At 37.9% G+C, this 15,335-nt stretch overlaps 1 protein-coding gene across 4 annotated transcripts in view; it reads right to left on the bottom strand.

Annotated features, from left to right (window-relative positions):
• ZDBF2 (zinc finger DBF-type containing 2) overlaps window positions 1-15,335 on the bottom strand; it is a 41,681-nt gene that overhangs the window by 12,831 nt on the left and 13,515 nt on the right. For 3 of the 4 annotated variants that reach the window (XM_046657656.1, XM_046657655.1, XM_046657654.1), the window contains exons 2-4: window positions 12,262-12,314; window positions 9,925-10,029; window positions 1,999-2,126 (exon numbers count right to left, since the gene is read on the bottom strand). In XM_046657656.1, the coding sequence (XP_046513612.1) occupies window positions 1,999-2,126; window positions 9,925-9,984 (188 nt within the window). In that variant the 5' untranslated portion in view covers window positions 9,985-10,029; window positions 12,262-12,314. The remainder of the gene's footprint in view (window positions 1-1,998; window positions 2,127-9,924; window positions 10,030-12,261; window positions 12,315-15,335) is intronic. The other variant, XM_046657657.1, reaches the window with a different exon arrangement.

Below are 15,335 nucleotides of genomic sequence, written 5' to 3'. Positions count from 1 at the left end.
TTTAATATGTCATAAATATTACTTTCCGTCCCATAAAAATTTATTATCATAAATGACATTAAGATAGTATTCTTTGGTATTTGTAAAATAAAAAAGCTAGTAATATCATGATGGGGTATCAAGATAACATCATGATAGGGCAAAATAACCCCATAATTTTCCATACTTCTGAACCCTAATCAATAAAATTGCAGCACAACAATCACTTTACCCTAGTTTTTCAGAACCCTGGAAGACTATCTCCATTTGTCTTAAAGATTATCACAACACTCTCAAGATAAAATTAATCTTGGAATATTTGGTGAAGAAAAGAAAGGAATAAAAGAAAAGAAAAAGCAAGGTAGAATCATAAAATCAAACAAGTTGTGGCCAGCCTGGTGGCATAGTGGTTAAGTTCATGCACTCTGCTTCGGGGGCCCAGGGATCACAGGTTTGGATCCCAGGTGTGGACCTACACATCACTCATCATGTCATGCTGTGGTGGCATCTCACATACAAAAAAAAGAGGAAGACTGGTACAGATGTTAGCTCAGGGCCAATCTACCTCATCAAAAAATTAAAATTAAAAAAAAAAGAATTAGTAAACATAAATTAACCAAATGAGTACCTAATTCAAGAAGATAGAAAAATAACCTAATCCTCCCTCAAGAAAGTCAAAGAAATAAATTAAGAAAAAGAAAAACCACTAAATAGGAAACAAAAATAAAGCAAGAGCTGTGTTTCATGAAGGCTAAAACAATAGAAAATCTACAATGTCTAGACAAGGGGGGAAGAGAGAAAAAATTTAAAAGAAAAACTCTATGTTATAAAGATTATAAACATAAATTATGTGGTGTTGGTATGGGATTAAAAAAACTCAAGGAAAGAATACAGTATTCCAAATCAGAAATATAGATATAAATAGACATACAGATACAGATACACAAATACAGGATTTAGTTTATGCTATAGGTGACATTTTATATCAGTGGATATAATTAATATACATTTACTTAAAAAAGTAGAAGCCCTGCCTCACACCACATATAAAAACAAATCCCAGGAAGATTAAAAATATTTAAAACAAAAAACAAAGGTATGAAGAAAAAGACATGAAAGAAGACATAAAGGAAAATACCCCTTAGATCTGATTATGCCGCAACGTTTAATTTCTACATAGTAAAAGACAACATACACAGTTGAAAGACATATGAAAGACTCTGAGAAATATTTACAACATATTTAAAGTACAAAAGATTATTCACCATAAATATTGCATACAGATCCAAAATGTACAAACAATTCAATAGAAAAATAGGCAGAGTATAAGAACAAACAACACATAGGATACACATATGGCTAATAAATATACAAAGAGAGAAGTTCTATTTTACTCATAAATAAATAAAAGTTAATTAAGAGATCACTTTTTTGGCCTATTATGTTAGAGGGGACAAAAAAAGAAGATGATATTCCCAGTGTGTCAAGAGTGACAGGAAATGAGCTCTCTCAGATGCTACTGGTGTATACGTATACACATTGTATATAAATTGCATATAATGTATTTATAGTGAAATTTGTTACTTAGGCTGGGAAAACTAAAAAAATATTGCAAAAGGAAGTTACTAGATAAAATTTCACTTTATATTCTTTGATTCAAAGATACATTTTACAGGGGCCAGCTCGGGGGCACAGCAGTTAAATTTGCACGTTCCACTTCACGGCCCAGGGTTCGCCAGTTCGGATCCCAGGTGCGGACATGGCACCACTTGGCAAGCCATGCTGTGGCAGGCGTCCCACATATAAAATAGAGGAAGATGGGCATGGATGTTAGCTCAGGGCCAGTCTTCCTCAGCAAAAAGAGGAGAATTGGCAGCAGATGTTAGCTCAGGACTAATCTTCCTCAAAAGAAAAAGATACATTTTACAAAGTCTTGGAATGTTACCCAAACATGTACTGTAACATATAACTATGTTACATATATATAACTATGTACTATTATTCCATTCAGTACTTTACCTGCTTTCTCGACAATGATATGGGTGGTGCCGCAGTACATCCTGCAAGAAACGTTCCATCAAACTAGCGGTACCCATGCGCTGTCTGCTCTGTGTGGTCGAGTATCTGTGCTGAGCACTGGATGTGTGCTATAAAGAAAAAAGAAAGCGAACATTTTTAAATGGATAGTACTCATTAGTAGCGAGAGTTTCACAAAATGGATTTATTTATATGTTCCTGGCAGAGGTATAAATTGCTATACCCTTTCTATAAAACAATTTTAAAATATGCATCTAAAAACCATAAAAGTATCTTTCCCTTAGATATTACATTTCCCTTAGTCACTACATTTCTCTAAATCTCTCCTAAGGAAATCATCTTAAATGTGGGTGATTTATGCAAAAAAAAGATGCTTATCACTGCATGATAACAAAAGCCAGGACATCTCCTAAGTGTCTAACAGTACAATCCTTAAATTATAACATGCCCTAAGACGTAATACTATACAGCTATCTAAAATAACACAAAGAATTTTGAATAACATGGAGAAATATTACATATTAAGAGAAAAATAGGGGATGTAAAAATTACATGTGCACTTTCATCTCAAACTGTAGCTTAAAAATGTACAGAGAAGTAGGGGCTGGCCTGGTGGCACAGTGGTTTAGTTTGCACACTCTGCTTCAGCGGCCTGGGGTTCATGGGTTCGGATCCCGGGCATGGACCTACGCACAGCTCACCAGGCTATGCTCTGGCAGCATCCCACACACAGAATGGAGGAAGACTGGCACAGATGTTAGCTCAGCGACAATCTTCCTCAAGCAAAATGAGGAAGACTGACAACAGATGTCAGCTCAGGGCCAATCTCACTGGAAAAAAAATGTACAGAGAAATAGAAGGAAGAGAATATGTGGCATGATTATGAATAATTTTTAAATTCTTATACATGTTTTTATAATAAAAATATGTTAAAAAGAGAATAAAGGGTTGGATCACTGCATTTTAAAAAGCCAAAGATTAATTCACAAAGAGGCCATCATTTTCCTTCAGAAATTTAAAATCCTGACTTAAACAGAATATTGGAATAAATACACTAAAATCTTCTGCAATTGTCTCCATGGTCTGTAATTTACTGCAATTTTCCTCCCAGTTGGGAAGACTCTGCCTTCACTAGCATTACTTAGGAACCCCCTGGGGCTGGGAGAGGAGTCTCACGCGTACTGAGCGCCTACACCACATCCAAGCCAGTGCTGTTCCGTGCACACAGCAAGCTCACTGAGTATGAATCTTGTTTCCATTTTGATATGAAGAGATTAAAACACAAAGAATGAGAGTGAATTGCCAAAATTGTGTACCTAGCAAGTAACAAAGACAGGATTTCCATCCGAGTCTGTCTCGATCGAAAGCTCTCTCTTCTCGTTGTGTCACGCGGTGCTAATGCCATGTTTCTAACGTTAAGTTATTTACAACAATTTAATAACAAGTTTTAATTTAATAATACTTGGGGAAAGTCATGTTTTATACACCAAGGCAAGGTGTCGAGAGAACTTAGGCTGCTAGCTCCTGAGCACTATTCCCACTCCTGGAATTACTTCCCTCCATGCTGACTCAGGGGCCCCTCTCGGGCTGCCTTAGTCCCAGGAACCATCTAAATTCCGAGCGTCTCAGGATGCTCCAGCCACACAGCTCCCCTCGTCAGGGACCCGTCAGCAGAGCCAGCCTGCCCGTGATGAAGGGGACAAACGCGCAAGGTAACAACTAAAGCTTCAGTCAAAATCCCATCTGGTCCCCTCTGCCTGGCTAGAAACTTAAAAACAACGCAAACGGAGAACCGCACCTACATAAACTACAGTCAACGCCACCCTACACAGCCCAGAAGAAGGAGGCGGTTTCTGTCAATTTTCTCAATTGACATACGACACACCTACAGAAAAGTACACAAATCCTATGTACACAGTTCAATAAACTATCACAAAGTGAGAATATCCAGAACCGTCTCTCCAGGAAGAACTAGCAAGCAGCCAGAGTCCCTCCAAAGCCCCGTTACCATCTAGTATTCCTTTCCTCTCCCCCCAAAGTAACCATTATCCTTATTTGTAATACTACGGATCAGTTTTGCACGTTTCTGAATTTATATAAATGGAGTTGAAACAGCACATAAATCATTGACCAGCTTAAACTAGTTTTACTTCCTTAAAAGAGGTTGTTGATTAATCAAATCTTCCTCAATAACAGAGACAGCACTGCACATGTGCCAGGTGGGAACCCACAGGCCCAGGATGACCCCCGAACCAAGAATCTTCAGAAATGTTGCCACCAGAGCCCTTTACAAAGGGAGAAGTTCCTTCTGCAAGGAAAATCTGGCTTCCAGAAGCTTGAGGACCATATATGGACTGATTCGAGACTACCCAATCATCTTCTTTCTCTAACTCCAACTTAAATTTTGCCCAAACCCTGGACCAGGGAGACAGATTCGAGCCCTGCTTCCTGTCTCCTTGCCAGTCGACCTCACAATAAAGCCTTTTTCTTTTCTCAAAAGCTGGTGTCATAGTATTGGCTTCCATGCACACTGGGCAGAGAGCCCCTGCTGGGTAACAGAGTCATACGTTCTGTTTTCTTTTGCATTCAGCTTCTTTCACTCAACACTTGATCTGTGATACTTATCCATAATAGCTGTCATCTGTTCTTCTTCATTTCTGTATAGTATTCCATTGTATGAATATACCGTATTTGATTTATTCATTCTACTCTTGATGGATATTTGTGTCATTTGCAGCTTTTGGCTATTACAAATAATGCTGCAAAGAACCTGCTTATATGTGTCTTTTTCTGCTCGTATGCACGGATTTTTGTGGAGTATATTACTAGGAGTGGAACTTCTGGGTCATAAGGTTTGCGTATGTTCAGCTTTAGCACTCACCGCCAAAGTCTTCCAAAGTGGCTGGAATTTACACCCCCACCCGCAGGGTATCATAGTCTCCACTGCTCTGCTTCCTCACCAGCACTCGCCACTGTCCATCTCTATAATTTTAACTATTGTAGAGGGAGGTTGAAGTTATATCGTTGTGGCTTTAATTTGCGATTGTTGTGATGGCTTTTCATGTTTACTGGCCACTTGAAGATCCTTTTTCACGATGTGTCTGTTCAGGTCTCCTCCTGTTTTCAAACGGATTTTCTCTTTTTTTCCAGTGAGTCATAGGAATCCTTCATTTACTCTGGACACAAGCTCTTTCCTCAATTACATGTGTTTCAAGTATCATCGCCCTCTCTGTGGCTTGCCTTTTCACCTTCTTTTTTTTTTTCAGTGTTCATAAATAAAGTTTTATTGGTATGTGCACAAACACACACACACACATACACACACAAAGTAAATCCAATATCTTCCCTAGGAATAGTTACAACATGCTTTTTCACTTTCTTAATCATCTTCCATTGTTTCTTAATTTTATTGCAGTTCAGTTCACCAATTTTTTTGTCAGTGCTTTTTGTGACCAGTTTAAGAAATCTCCCTCTACCTCAAAGTCACAAAGATTTTCTCCTACATGTTTCTAGAAACTTTATTGTTTTACCTACAATATTTACATCTACCACCTACCTGGAATCGATTTTTGTATCCAGGATGATTTAGCAATAAAGTTTCATTTTTTCCTGCATGTGGATACCCAATGGATCCAGTATCATTTATTGAAGAAAGTCTTGTCCTCATTGCTCTTCAGTGCCACCTTTCTCACAAATCAAATATCCATATATTTGTCTGTTTCTGGTTTATTTCCATGATCTTTCTAACTTTGCACCAATGTCTTAATGATTGTAGTCTAATAATAAGTTTTGATATCTCGTACAGAAGGTCCTCTGACTTTGCTCTTCTTTAAGATTATCCTGGTTCTTCTTAGCTTTTTGCATGTCTATATATATTTTTAGACTTGGCTTAATTTTTATTTAAAAAAAAACTTTGCTGGAATTTTGATTGGAATTTCATTGAATCAATATATTAGTTTGGGCAGAACTGACATGTCTACAATATTGATTTTTTTTCCTATCCATGAACATGGTATATCACATGAATTATTTAATTTTTCTTACATTTCTCTCAATATTTATAGTTTTCTGTATAAAGATCCTATACATATTTCATTATATTTATACCTTAGGAATTGATGTTCTTTGATGCTGTTGTAAATATCTTTTTAAAATCTTGTTTTCTATGTAGTGTTTGTATACAAAAATAAAATTTCTTTTTATGTCAGCCCAACAAGCTTTTTAAACTCACTTATCAATTCTAATAGAAAATCCTAAAAATATCTCGAGAAACTACGTCCACAATCACAGTTTATACAAATAAAAAAGAAGTTTTAATTCTTCTTATCTAATCTTTATCATTTTCATTTTTTTTCTTTCCTTATTTTCTTGGCTAAGACTACTGATAAAATGTTGTTCATGGTTTAATTCAAACATCAAGTCTACTTTCACTTAATATATTACTGATAATTTGGATTTAATCTTTGCTTTTATTTTTAAATCTGTTTTTAGTATTCTTGCCTAAACAATGTCCTTATTTCCTTCTTTCTAGCCCTCTTGTGGATTGTATTTTATTATTCCAATTTTTCCCTCTTTGTTAACTTGGTAGTTAGTTAAACATTCTTTTCCCAGTCTAGTAGTGGTGACAGGTTATAACAAGCAACCCTGACCTATCCAAGTCTAAAATTACTTGTTACTTTTGTTCTCTTCTTAAACAATGCAAGGTCCTTAAGCATTAATTCAAATTACTCCTCTTTCGACTTACATGCCATTGCTGTGAGCCCCACACGGCCTTATTTATCTGGAACGCCTACTTATTTACCTGCCTATTGCTCTTCATTCCTTCCCATATCTCTCTGAGCCTCCAACTGGAATCACTTTCCTTCTACTTGAAGAATTCCTTTTAATATTTCCTTTAATAGGGGTCTGCTGATGACAAATTCCCTTAATTTTTGTTTTCTGAAATATTTTTATTTCACCTTCTTTCTCAAAGTATATACTTATTGAATATAGAATTCTCAGTTGGTAGTTGTTTTCTTTCTTTTGGCTTCTATTGTTTCTGTTGAATATTCAGCTAGACCGGGGACCCATATTTCTTCACTACCTCAACACCTCTCCAAAAACTTGAAACATTGTTTTTTAAGCTTTTGTAGTTAGTCCAAATTACCTTGGCTGTCACTAACAAAGTCTTTTTAAATGTCAATTTAGTGCAGGAGTATCCAGATGTCTACAAATTATTATTTTAAAGCTTAAGAAAAAAAATTATACTGAGCCAGCCCTGGTGTTCTAGCAGTTAACATTCGGCATTCTCACTGCCATGGCCTGGGCTTGTTTCCCAGTGGTGGAACCATACCATCCATCTGCCAGCTGTCATACTCTGGTGGCAGCTCACATAGAGGACCAAAAACTAACAACTAGGATACACAACTATGCACTGAAGCCTTATATTTAAAAAAAAAAAATTATACTGAAAAGAACTTACAAAGAATTAACGTTTTATTATTATCAAACATTCAACAAATAATCTTCAAGTCAAGTGACGATATAAGTTAGCAATCAAGAGAGAAATTATAAAGAGAGCTTTGAGTTTTATTATCTGCCTCTTCATGTTTATAATCAGCATTAAAAAATATTTCTTTCTAAAAAGGCAGAGGTGAAGCCGGCCCCAGGGCTGAGTGATTAAGTTTGTGCGCTCTTCTTCGGCGGCCCAGGGTTTTGCTGGTTCAGATCCTGGGCGCGGACATGGCACCGTTCATCAGGCCATGCTGAGGTGGCGTCACACATAGCAGAGCCACAAGGACCTACGACTAGAATATACAACTATGGACTGGGTGGCTTTGGGGAGAAGAAGAAGAAAAAAAAAAAAGATTGGCAACAGAAGATAGCTCAGGTGTCAATCTTCAAAAATAAATTAATTAATTAAAAGGCAGAGGTGTGGAAATCACAATAAAACCTTTTCCTTGGTATGAATTGAAGTCATTACTATTAGATAATTAAACAAAACAAATGCCACTGAAGAGCAGAATTTTGCATATTATAAACTTGTTTTACATCTCATCTGAGATGAGACAATTCAGCACCAGCAGAACCAGAACTTCCCGTATTACTACTTCACCTACGACAATTGCACAGCTGAGACCCTGAGGACAAACTTGGGCCTCTTCTCAGTTAACAATCCTGGTCAGAAAACTGCAGCTACTATAACCCTGAACAGTTATTTCAAAATCTCCACACACAATGCACCACAAGCTCTTCCAACAAAAAGAAGAGAAAGGAGGGCCCGGCCCCGTGGCCAAGTAGTTATGTTCACACGCTCCGCTGTGGCCCAGGGTTTCGCCAGTTCGGATCCCGGGCGCGGACATGGCACCACTCGTCAGGCCTCATTGAGGCGGCGTCCCACATGCCACAACTATAAGGACCTGCAACTAAGATATACACCTATGTACAGGGGGGATTTGGGGAGATAAAGCAGAAAAAGAAAAGATTGGCAATAGTTGTTAGCTCAGGTGCCAATCTTTAAAAAAACAAAGAGAGAGAAGAGAAACGAATACTATTCAATTCATTCTGTGAAGCCAGGGGTACCCTGACACCAAAACCAGACACATCACGAGAAAAGAAAGCTACAGGCAATATTGTTTATGAATATAGATGCAAAAATCCTCCACAAAATATTAGCAAACTAAATCCAGCAGCATACAAAAGGACTATACACCATGACCAAGTGGAATTTATCCCAGAAATGCAAAATTGGTTTACCATCTGAAACTCAATAACGTAATTGCTATAGACTGGATTGGGTTCCCCCCAGATTCCTAGATTGACGTTCTAACCCCCAATGTGGTTGTATTTGGAGATAGTGCTTTAGGAGATAACTAAATCACATCACACACAAAAATTAACTCAAAGAGAATCAAAGATAAATGTAAGAGCTAAAACTGTAAAACTCTTAGCAGAAAACACAGGCATATGTCTTCATGACCTTGGATTAGCCAATCTTTATGACACCAAAATCACAAGCAACAAAGGGAAAAAAAAGTTATCAACTCAAGCAAAATTTAAAACTTCTGTGCATCAAAGCATAAAAGTCAAAGTCCTGGGGCCGGCCAGGTGGCACAGCGGTTAAGTGTGCACATTCTGCTTCAGCGGCCTGGAGTTCGCCAGTTCAGATCCTGGGTGCGGACATGGCACAACTTGGCACACCATGCTGTGGTAGGCATACCACATATAAAATAGAGGAAGATGAGCATGGATGTTAGCTCAGGGCCAGTCTTCCTCAGCAAAAAGAGGAGGATTGGCAGCAGATGTTAGCTCACGGCTGATCTTTCTCAAAAAAAAAAAAAAAAATCAAAGTCCTTACCTCATCCTACATTGTCTTACAGAATCTAATTCTCTGAATTCTTCACCTACCACTTACCACCCACCCCCCAGCCTACCTCCACTGTAACCACATTGGCCTCCTGGTTTTTGCTGAGCATGCCAATCACCCTTCCGCCTTGGGGTCTCTGTCCTTGCTCTCTCTTCCCTCCACCTAGAAATTCTTCCCCAGAGATAAGGAAGCCTGGCTCCCACACTTCACTCAAATCTCAACTCAAACGTCTCTTCCTTAACCCAACCTGGCCATCCTACCTAAAACTACACTGCCTTTCGGATTTCATTTTCCTCATGACATGTATTACAATCTAACATATTATGCACTAATGTACACAACTATATCTTTTCCGTCTCAATGCACTATAATGTGACCTTCACGAATAAAGGGACCTTGTTTTGTTCATGGTCACATCCCCAGAACCTAGAGTGTCTGTGCACTAGTGGACTCTCAGAATGATCTGTTCGATGAATGAATAAATGAATTTAATAAAATGTAAAAGAAGAGAAAGTTACAAGTAAGTCTCCTGAGATATAACCACGTGAATAGGATCTTCCTACCTGTTCCAGGTTATCATAGTGCGCACAGCAATAGCTGCAATATGCTCGTCTGTTCTGCATCTTGAATAACCAAAGCCAGACAGCTACTGTCCTTGAACGCTCATACTGAAAAAAAGAGAAATGTCAAGATCACAACAATTCTTTACTTCCATGAGGAAAACAGCCATGATAATATCAGAGAACAGAAATTCATTCTCAAGTCCCACCCACTCTTATTTCTAATAATTATGAAAATAGACAAGGCTGCCATGAACTACTGAATCAACCAGTGAGCTGGAGTAGACATGAGAGCTACACGTCTCCTAAAAAAGCAGTTTGTTTCCAAAACCGAAGCCCAGATGACTAAATTTTTTATCAACTTTCTGATAACTTGTTAGAATTATTAGGAATTGATTCAGTATTGACGAATACAGTACTCAATTTGTAAAGACAAATTACTATTTCTAAGTTGTTACTAGAGTATATTTTCTATACTCTAACGAGGCTCACTCATTTTCCCATTATGTTCCTATACAAACCCCAGGCTACTTGAACTCTCGGTGTCATATACAACGTCTAACTCTGTCACAAGAGTAGATGCAATGCATGTATTTTCTGCTTAGTCCACAAGAGGCAGCTTTTAAAATAATTTACCCAACCAAGTTGCTAAAAATAAAAATGATAACTAATTTAGCCTCTAAAATACAAGACATTTCTCTTCCAACAGTTACATAAACCAAATAACTAAGAGGAATTTTTTCCAACTGGTGCAACGAGATTTCTCTACGAATAAAGAACCATTTTCAAGTTTCTACCCACCCCCCAAAACACTAGAATCCTTCAACATTACATACTGCAGTGGTTCCCAAACCAGGCCGAGTAGCAAAGTTGTCGCCCTCAATTCTGACTTAGTAGACCTGAGATAGAGCCTAGAATTCACAATTTTTTTAATTCTCAAAGTAATTTTGATACACTGCCAATTTATTCACTGACACAAAGTGTACATAGTTTATGACTATTTTAAGTAACAAATACAATGCAGTTTTTTTGCTGTGTTTTGTTAGAGTGAAAACAGAATTATGAGAAATAAGTTCATCAAATTTTTAATTCTAATTATCTTAAACATTCTTGTCTGTTGGAAAATGGATAACAGAAGGATCCTATAATATTATGAGTATTTCTGATAAGAAGATTATCTTGCAACAGAAAAAGTTTGTTCATTAAAATCAATATTTAAAAAATGAAACCACAGCCTTAAAGCCAACAAGATGAGAACAGAAAAACTTCATCTTATCAAAATGCTCCCATAACATTTACTTATCTATTACTGTTTGTTATGAGAAACTTTGATTTCTTGTCTTCTCACATGTACGGGAAAATAATTAAACCAGCCTCTCAAATAAAGAATATATAAGAGATTACTTACTTAAAATTTGGTCTTTCTTCCATTAATTTACTCATTTATTAACCCGAAGCAACAAAATGAAACAAAGCCTTAAGTTGCATTTATAGATATGGTAATTTTCAGGCCAAGGGAACGCTAGAGTTTAAACCTAAACTCTGAAAATAGTAAAATAACAAACTTTTTAGTGCTTTACTTAAAATATAATTAAAACATTCATTAAATGAAAGGCAAAATAGGGAGCTGGCCCCGTGGCCGAGTGGTTAAGTTCGCGCGCTCCGCTGCAGGCGGCCCAGTGTTTCGTTGGTTTGAATCCTGGGTGCGGACATGGCACTGCTCATCAAACCACTCTGAGGCAGCGTCCCACATACCACAACTAGAAGGACCCACAACGAAGAATATACAACTATGTTCCGGGGGGCTTTGGGGAGAAAAAGGAAAAAAATAAAAAAATCTTTAAAAAAAAAAAAGAAAGGCAAAATAAAAGTATGAGTCTAACATCAAATATCCACAAAATTTAAAGACTTTAAATTTTTTTTTATCTTTAACCCTTAAGGCCTTTAACTCCCATGGCATTATTTCTTGCCATTGCCATCGTCTCTAGTGTCATATACACACCACAATGACACAGCTACAATGAACCAGAAGCACCTGTTGGCATTGTGTAAAAGCCACATGCTAGGACCCCCCTGAAAACTCACTGAATCAAAGCCCCCTGGAGGGGAGCCAGGCACATGCATATTGTGCACATTTAAAATGCTCCAAGGTGATTCTGAAATAGGTTGAACTAATAATATGTCACCATTTTTTATGTGCTAATAAAATTCTTACTTATTAAAGGGATCATTTCTTTGTGGTCTGGGATTACATTACCCTGCATGGCTGAACGGGTCTTTTTATACAAACTCTGAATTCTACTGGTACCTGATATTTTTATAAAGTAATAAATCATTTACCTTGAGCAGAAAAGAGGAGATATTTCATCAGCTACATTAGTCCCAGCAAATATCTGTAAATTAAAATAAAACAATTTTTAAAAAAGATAAGACCCATAAGTGTTTACCATTGGCCAAATAGGTACCCTCAAGTCACACTTAAGTGTGAAAAGTGACACAATTATGCTTCCAATAATAGGAGAAAAAATATTAACTTTTAAACACGCAGCACTTTACATATTATGACTCTGAACCCTACACGACCTCCTAAGACGTTCTGGAACAGAGTAACTCTGATGGCCGTATAACCCATGGTCAAATACTCCAGGTTGATGGGTTCCGGGAACAGCAGCTATAGAAGAATGTAAGGCACTACTGTGCCTCTGGTGAGGTTAAGAACAGAGATGCTGTCAAAGCCACAATGAGCTTCATGAGAAACTTTTCAAAGGAATATTCATGTGAAATTCAATTTGGGTCCTGGACTAACCATGTAACTCTTAGCTCCCATATTAGTTTTAATAAGAAAAATACTGTCAATTCTTTATCATCTATCTATGTCAATTGACAATTAAGCCAAATTGTCAATTTTTTATCCTCCCCATTGTTGTTGGCAAAGTGTTGACCCCTATCCAGGATCACTGGTTGGCCAAAAATTCCAATCCTTGAACGCAAAAGAGCCGGGGGCACCACCGTATAATCAAGGGATAGATATTTAGCACCTACCCCGTACAGTGTTCCATGCTGGAAGCTCTGAGGGATAGAGAGAAATATAAGACAAGCTTTCCTGCTCTCAAGAATTTAAAATGGAATTGGGAAACTAATGCAAAAATACTAGGTGTTAATGGAGAAATGCCTACGCATAGATAATAAGGGCCAATGGCTTTAGTCACAAAACTCGGTTTCAGCTGGAGAGAGCAGACATGTCTCAGTGATATGGTTTCTTAACTGGACATTGGGAAATGGGTAGGATTTGCTTACACAAAGGTCAGGAAAAGATATTCCGAGTAACAAAAAAGCAAAAGTACAAGAGCAAGAAAGCACACGGTACAGTGGAGACAGCATGACGACAGGTCCAGCCAGAGCTACGGTCTCGTCTAAGAACTGAAGGGGCAACAAAGCAAGAAAAGTAGACTGCGTTTCAACACGACAGGATTTAAAAGCAGACTAAAGAATTGAGACCACATCTTTAGGATGTGTGGAAATTTTTTGGAAAGCATTACACTCAGAGTGCTTTAACAAAATTCTGTAACAATGGCTCTTTCCTACTTAATGATGCTTTTCACTTTTCACAGGGCAAGAAATATAACTTACCATTCAGCATCACTTCCTAGGGTACTGAGGAATTAGCTAACACCCAAAATCCCCAAGTTCAGAGTCAGTATCCCTCAGAGCAAAGTCTTAGTCTCCTTTATGCTTATAAATCAGGAAAACACACTAATTTTTTCTTTAAAAAGTGACTTTTATTAATTTTTATTATGAAAGCAAAACATACTTATTATAGTACAATTAGAAAAATAGAGAAGTAAACAGCATAAAAATCAGCCATAATCCCTCTACCCATCATTAACATTTCTCATACATTCTTCATTGTTCTAAATATGTTTTTACAAAAATAGAATGATTCTATGCATTCTATTCTATAGCCTCCTCTCTCATTTAACCATAAATGATGAACACCTCTATATGATATATTATAATTCCAAAACAGAATGTTGAATGACTACATCGTATTTCATCTTATCAGTGTAACATAAAAGCCCTCTTATCTGACAAGATTAAGACCCAGTAGTTGGTGAGTTAACTTTTTTTTTTTTTGAGGAAGATTAGCCCTGAGCTAACTACTCCCAAATCCTCCTCTTTTTGCTGAGGAAGACTGGGCCCTGAGCTAACATCCGTGCCCATCTTCCTCTACTTTATACATGGGACGCCTACCACAGCATGGCTTGCCAAGCAGTGCCATGTCCGCAACCGGGATCTGAACCAGCAAACCCCGGGCCACTGAGAAGCAGAACGCACGCGCTTAACCGCTGCACCACCGGGCCGGCCCCATGAGTTAACTTTTTAAAAATTAGTCAATAAGATGATTTTAAGAATACATACACGCAGGGCCGGCCCCGTGGCCAAGTGGTTAAGTTCGTGCGCTCCGCTGCAGGCGGCCCAGTGTTTCGTCAGTTCGAATCCTGGGCAGGGACATGGCACCATTCACTGAGCCACGCTGAGGCAGCGTCCCACATGCCACAACTAGAAGGACCCACAACTAAGAATATACAACTATGTCCCGGGGGTCTTTGGGGAGAAAAAGGAAGAAAATAAAATCTTTCAAAAAAAAAAGAATACATGCACGCAAAACCCTAATATTTTCTCTAACTTAAAAAATACAAATATGTATATGCTTGATTTCAGGTCAAGTGAGGCTTTTGTGTTTCACCGAGGGGTTTTGGGGGACATGACAGCTAGTTCCAAGTCATATTTTTTTGATATTTTCATAAGCCACATCATAATTTACCCTCAGCAAGTTTCCATTTTGGTTCCTGTAAAACAGAATAAGAACCTAAAGACATTTTCAAAACTGGGAGCAGTACTAAGATGAAGGTGTAATCTCCTCAGCCTTTCACAGGTGTGGCGTCCAACTCGGCACTTCTGCAACAGCATTTTTGTGTGTCTGAGGCATTCCATTTATTTTTCATAAAAATACTATAAAAAAATGGCAGTGCTTACACTCTTATTTCCTTGGTTTACGTAACATTTAAAACGGACTGCTGGCAGTGAAGAGAGCTCTCTGACCGCCTGAGATGACTTCAGCACAACTGTCTCAAAACGGAAACACAGCTGCGCTTTGTTTAGGACTATTTCTTGCGCACCTGAGATCTGGACCTGCTGCCGAGATAAACACACTGTGGAAACGAGTTCGGAGCTGGAGTGTCCGTCTCTCAAGATGACCACGGTGTTGAATCAGAGCTAACAGAGTCCAGAATGCCTATGGGAAACATCTTTCAGTTGCCTGACAAGAGAGACACAGCTTAATATTAAACAAGACAAGACAACAGAACCGTGTTTGGTTGACTGAAGAAGTCATCTAAACTACCTGTATAGCA

Source organism: Equus quagga, chromosome 4 (genome assembly GCF_021613505.1).
Source record: "Equus quagga isolate Etosha38 chromosome 4, UCLA_HA_Equagga_1.0, whole genome shotgun sequence".
Classification (NCBI taxonomy): Eukaryota; Metazoa; Chordata; class Mammalia; order Perissodactyla; family Equidae; genus Equus; species Equus quagga.
Note: the sequence above shows the minus strand (reverse complement) of the source record. Positions and strands in the feature narration are given on the sequence as shown.